General features: G+C 37.2%; 1 protein-coding gene across 1 annotated transcript in view; it reads right to left on the reverse strand.

Annotated features, from left to right (window-relative positions):
* LOC120423168 (RNA/RNP complex-1-interacting phosphatase homolog) overlaps positions 1-5,749 on the reverse strand; it is a 51,178-nt gene extending 45,429 nt beyond the window's left edge. Inside the window, exons 1-2 of the mRNA XM_039586849.2 lie at positions 5,587-5,749; positions 5,434-5,509 (exon numbers count right to left, since the gene is read on the reverse strand). Coding sequence (XP_039442783.1) covers positions 5,434-5,509; positions 5,587-5,609 — 99 coding nt within the window. The 5' untranslated portion in view covers positions 5,610-5,749. The remainder of the gene's footprint in view (positions 1-5,433; positions 5,510-5,586) is intronic.
* Between the last annotated feature and the right edge of the window lie 251 nt (positions 5,750-6,000).

The following is a 6,000-nucleotide window of genomic DNA, read 5'->3' on the forward strand; positions in this document are numbered from 1 at the left end:
CATATCTGGCAACACTGTACGTAAATTTTGAGTACGCCATTCGATTCTACGTCAAAAAATCTTCAAATTTGCATACCCAAAAGTTGATTTTTTGTAAACTTTTCTCTTAGAAAAATGCATTTCAAAAATGAGGTTTTTCAAAAATCACAGAAAAAGAGGGGGGTGCCACGGGCGCAGGGTTGGACCAAATGTCACCAAACTTGGGATTCTTTGTTTTTGGGGCAAAAACAACCCCCATGCCAAATATGAGCAGATTTGGTGAAGGTCGATGTTGGACGCGTGGTCACTTGGGAAGGAATGACCCTTATACCAAATTATTTTAAATATATCTTTGGTTAAATTAATTTTAAACTCGGTAAATGTGCCTTGATTACGTTCAATGCATATTTTGGAAGATTGCCATGAATTTTGAATAGTTTAATTATGGCTACCAACTGTACGGATTTTTTCCTTACCGGACGGATTTTCGACCATCTTCGCGGATTTTAAACAGTCCGGAGTTTTGTACGGATTTTTTCATATAATACGGATTTGTACGGAATTAAAAGATGACAACAACCACATTTTTTAATTTAAATGCATTTTGTATTGGTTAATTAAGCGTTTTTATTTAACTTATTTGATTTTTTGGCCTGGACCGTGGTGTAGGGGTAAGCGTGATTGCCTCTCACCCAGTCGGCCTGGGTTCGATCCCAGCAGGTCCCGGTGGCAAATTTTGAGACGAGATGTGTCTGATCACGCCTTCCGTCGGACAGGGAAGTAAATGTTGGCCCCGGTCTAACCTAGAAGTTAGGTCGATAGCTCAGTCCAGGTGTAGGAGTCGTCTCTCTGGGTCCTGTCTCGGTGGAGTCGCTGGTAGGCAGTTGGACTAACAAACCAAAGGTCGTGAGTTCGAATCCCGGGATGGATGGAAAACTAAGGTGTAAAAAGAGGTTTGCAATTGCCTCAACAATCAAGCCTTCGGACACCTAGTTTCGAGTAGGAATCTCGCAATCGAGAACGCCAAGGCAATGCTGTAAAGCGAATAATTTGATTTTTTTTATGTTGGCCAAGGGTACAGATTTTTGCTCAACAAGTTATATTTCAACCGAATTACATATCATAAGATAATAAAAAAAAAGAAATGTGGAACCCACAGTAATTAGTCGTTATTAGTGTTTAACGTAGACATTTACAAAAGGAGAGGAATTAGTTTCTACTAGTCTCCCCTAACCACGGTAAAGAGGTGTGTGCTCTCAAAGCCTTGCGCCTCCTTCAGCATCATCCTCGCGCGCGCAGACCCAAGCCAACAGACCGGGCCAGGCACGGCTAGTGCAAATGTTTTCTTTTTTCGAACGCGGTTTCACTCTCACGCGCAACTTCACGAAGCCCACAATGGGTTAGATTTTAGTACGAAGACAACAAAAAAAGCAGGCAAAATGAAATGCTCAACTATCACGCGGCCGATGTGCGTATTTATTTTACATGGCTTCGACAATTATTGACTAATTACAGCCAAGTTGAACAATCACATTTGAGGTCACGACGGCCGACGAACGTGTTTTTGTCGTGGCGGGCGGTGACGTAGAGGTACCCTCTTTGGGAGTTTCCCGCCACTTTGGACGTTTTTGTTTGCCCTGATGGGTTGAGACATTGGGTTTGCAACCGATTCCGGTTTTCGAGTTGTTGTGACGAAAAGTTTCTAGCCGTTCCCAAGAAAAGGGGAAAAAAATCAATGAAAGTTACGTTGGCTTTAGACTATGCTAAATGCTAGTATAACTTTAAAATTTACAATAGCAAAAAATACCGTAAACTGGGGTGACTTTGATAGTTTTGGCCACTAATTTTGATACATCCAATGTAACAGTCTCATTTTTGCATATATGTTCGATAATAAGCTATCCCTTAACGCTTACATACTCAAAATTCTCAAAAATGTTTAGATATTAATTTTACGAGAATTTGAAAAACCTATCAAAGTCACCCCGGGCTATCAAAGTCACCCCAGTTTACGGTACCAATTTAGAAAACATAAAGCATCATTACAACAATTATTTTATGTCATCATTTTCAATTCCTGATTCTAAAGTCATTCAGCCATCGATTATTTGTTGCACTTTTTGATTTGTGTTTAACTTTGTAGTATTGGTTCGCCCACACAAGTTTCCATACAAATTTGAATTTTTTTTCGCCATTTCTGAAACATTACTAGCAGGTTTAGTAATACTTTGAATATCAAAATATCAAACCATCCACTTTAACACCCCAGGCCTTTTGTGGTTTCTTTTTAAAGCTAATCTTTTTAAAGCTAATTGTAGATTGAAACAAGACGAACAAGTTGCTTGGAAAAGATTGCAAAAAATATGTCGTTTTAAAGTAATCAAAGAAATACAATGCATAACTATGCGTGGTTTAACTGTACTTATAACTTTGCCCAAGACACCAAATTTATTAGAAATTCCATTCTCAAGTCGCAGATTCTAGAGCATTCACAGTACTTATTCGGTAACTGGGCAAGAGGATCGTCTGCGCAAAATATTTCTTTTTCAAATATTAATAGAAGATAAGCTGTTCAAATCATGTCTCGAAGGATTCTCAATTGTTTATAGGACCTAATCAAAAGAAAGTCCAGCAATATTCGTATTCAAACGACATGATTTTTTTAAACACAAAAAAGTACGGTTTTTCTTTGAAATTGATTTTTTGCATTTATTTGCCCCTAAGTTTGACTACTTATCGACCTTTCAATTGAAAACCGACCACTTGAACAACCCCCAGTTAGCAAATAAGACCTGCAGATACCATTTTTGAATGGACAGTTGTCAAATGATAAGGAAACGTGTATGGAAGAACCAAAGACGCAAAATGTCTTTTTTGGTAAAAGAGAACGCCCCTAAAAAGTTTTAAGCAAATCAATAAATAAAAAATTCGAAATTTTAAATAAAAAAAAATAACATTCCAACACCCAAGCTTCCAAAAAAATCGCAACGGTAACATCAACTCGGTGGATCTAGGCCATAACTCAACCAATCGAGACAATTCTTTTTTCCAGAGATGTGTAAAAATTTCTAGTAGTGTGGCTCACGGATATATGAAAAAGACAAAAGTGTTTAATTTCGAGCGCATCAACCAGAATTTTCAAGTGCAGTGCTTGTTCGGTAACTGGAGTAAGAACGTTGTCCATTTACCGAATGCTGCTCGCTAACTGGGCTGAACGAAAAATGACCAGGGGACCACCGATTCATATCATTTTCTCTATAAAATATTAAAATAAAGGTTGTCTAAGTTTGTTTCCAGAGCTCACCTTACAACTTGACTTCAAATTTCAAAAAATCTTTAAACATGATTTTATATTTGTTGAACTTGCTTTTTGCATCTACTAGCCCGACTAGCCCCTTGTTTTTTTTTTGGCGTTTGGCTGACTTTTAAGTGGGCTACGCCCAGTTAAACAACTGGGCGAACGAGTACTGTACAATAACCCCAGAAGCTAGCCTGAAAATTTGAGCTCATTTAGGTTTAGTGGATCCAGTTTAGACCTGAAGTTAGTATGGAACTTTAATCACATTGTCTAATCTAATCTAATCTAATCTAATCTAACCCTAGCGCAGCCAGTCTTTCGAGGGCATCCTAGAAAATGCCTTAGGTTGATTAACGCCTAGCATCCTCTTGTCATTTATTAACATTTGCAGTGCCCCATTGCATTAAATTGCATTGAAACATCACAAACGTTAAAACGGCCAGGCCAACTGCGTAAAGTTAACCGCAAAGATGATCCGTTGAATTGGATTGAGTTTGAGCACGAATATTCAAACAGCAATACAGTTCTGAATCTACAGGGGAGGAAGAAACGTGGGGATCCCCCGCTCACGTTCCTGTTTGTTTAAGCAATAAATCGTTGGGAGCACCATGCTAAGAAGGTTTGGTGCTCCGGGACCCTCTGGGATGGGACATAGTATTTCCACAAATGCCCTGGACACTATTTGCCGTGGTTATAGCGCCACAACTCGCTCAGGAACTTTAATCACATTGTCTAGAGACCAAATCTGTGATTTCTGCGATCGAAATCATCATTGGCGTGCTTGGAAAGTTTGGCATTTCTTTTAGTTTTTGCAAAATAATAACTTTAATCGCTGGAAACAATAAAACTTTGTTATACTTTTATGCCAAATGCATCTTTTCTTTCGACCATACAATTTTTCTGACCTTTATTTGGACATTCTCTTGCTATTTCACTAGTAAAAGTAGTTCTTAAAAAAACGGCATTTCGAGACTATTTAATCCAGAGCAGCAAACACTGCCTCCAAAATGCTTTCACGTAAAAGCATGATGTTCAATAATTGATTTTTTATATTTGTTTGAACAATTACCGATCTGTAAACTGTTCCGAATAAGTGGGAGGACTGTATAATATATATTATATTATGATTATATTATATTATGTGAAATTATCAGTTAAATTCAGTTGTTCTACAATTAAGTCCTAAAATTAAGCTGAAATTTGTGATATCATTGTTCACAACGATAAAGCTTATTTTTCTGAGTACAATAAATGTGTGTTTTATTGGATACGACAACTTGATAGTTGAACGACCACAAAGGATTAAAAATGGATTTTTAAATCAATTTAAAAAAATAACTTCACGGCCCTTCTTGACAGAAAAGGTCCTACTTGATAGCTCGTTCCAAGGTATGGTATCGAAAAAATGTTGTCTTGTCAATCAAATCAATTCAGTTTATTTCTTTAGTTTATCGACTAACAGTAGTTTTGTAAGTGCAGTACAGAGTTTTGTGGGGATCCTTTCAGCTGTGTGTAAGGCATTTATCACAATGGATACAAATAAAGTTGTTTGTAAAGGAAACAAAAGACAAGAACTCGCAAAAAAAACCTGTATTGTAATTTTTTTGGCATTAAAATAAAAAAAATGATCAGTAATTGTTTTCAATCGTGTTTTCTACAGTTGTACATAAAAATAACATAGGATTTTAGGACCCCATTCTAAAATTATGAAACAGGAAATTTGTTTTGCTGCACTTGATAAAATAATCTTGAATTGTTGTATTTTGTTTAAAAGAACTACTTTTACTAGTGAAACAGCAAGTTAAAGTCCTTAACAAGATCCTACAAATAAAAGGGTCGAAACAAAAGTTGCATTTTGCATCCTATTGCCAAATATTTAGTAAAATGTTGCCATGTTCCCCATAAGGTTCAAGGGATCCGAGATTATCGAAATCTAAAGTCAATACGCGATTAAAGGGATCCTCCAAAGAGGCCAAAGTTGTCAGTATTGTAACATTAATAATTCGCAATTCAATTCAATAGTTTGCTGAATCGAATAGACCGAGAGCCATATTCTCCCTGTGGTCACTTTTCCGCTATGTAAGCGGTGGAATGAAAGTTCAATTTCCGGCTCAGATTAAACTTAGGAAAGGGAAGTAGTAAATTTATGCAGTTACCTTTTTCAACGGAACTTTCAGAGGGACGAAAGGTGTTCCCTCTACCTGGGCTCCGATGCTGGTGTAATTTAGCCATCTAGAATTGAAACCATGTTTAATCAGAAATTTTGATTCAAAACTTTTTGAAATCTATGAAATGTACGATGCTCTCACCTGTCCGGTAACCTTTTCGCCATTTCCAGCAACTTCACTTATCAATGATGCGTTCAAAAGAAATTAATTCTTATAAATTCCGCCTAAACTTTGTAAAATAAAAAGACGCAAACACGCTCACGTTGTGCTGTTCAACAAGCAAGGTGATGTTTGTTGATATTTTGCATGCTGCTGTCAAAAACCCATCCACAGGAGTTTTCATTTATGCCGACTGCTTTTATAATAATGCCGACAAAAACTCGCTGAGGCCATCTCCACTCAAGATTTATGATCACTAATACCCAGTCAAATCAATCGGAATTCTGAAACGGAATTCATTTCGGATCGTTTACGTATCCCGTTTCAAAAGCAACAACCGGTACGTACACGGAATCGGTTGTTGCCGTTGTTTCGTTTGAAACAAAATACGTAAAC

This window comes from Culex pipiens, chromosome 2 (genome assembly GCF_016801865.2).
Source record: "Culex pipiens pallens isolate TS chromosome 2, TS_CPP_V2, whole genome shotgun sequence".
In the NCBI taxonomy this organism is placed as follows: Eukaryota; Metazoa; Arthropoda; class Insecta; order Diptera; family Culicidae; genus Culex; species Culex pipiens.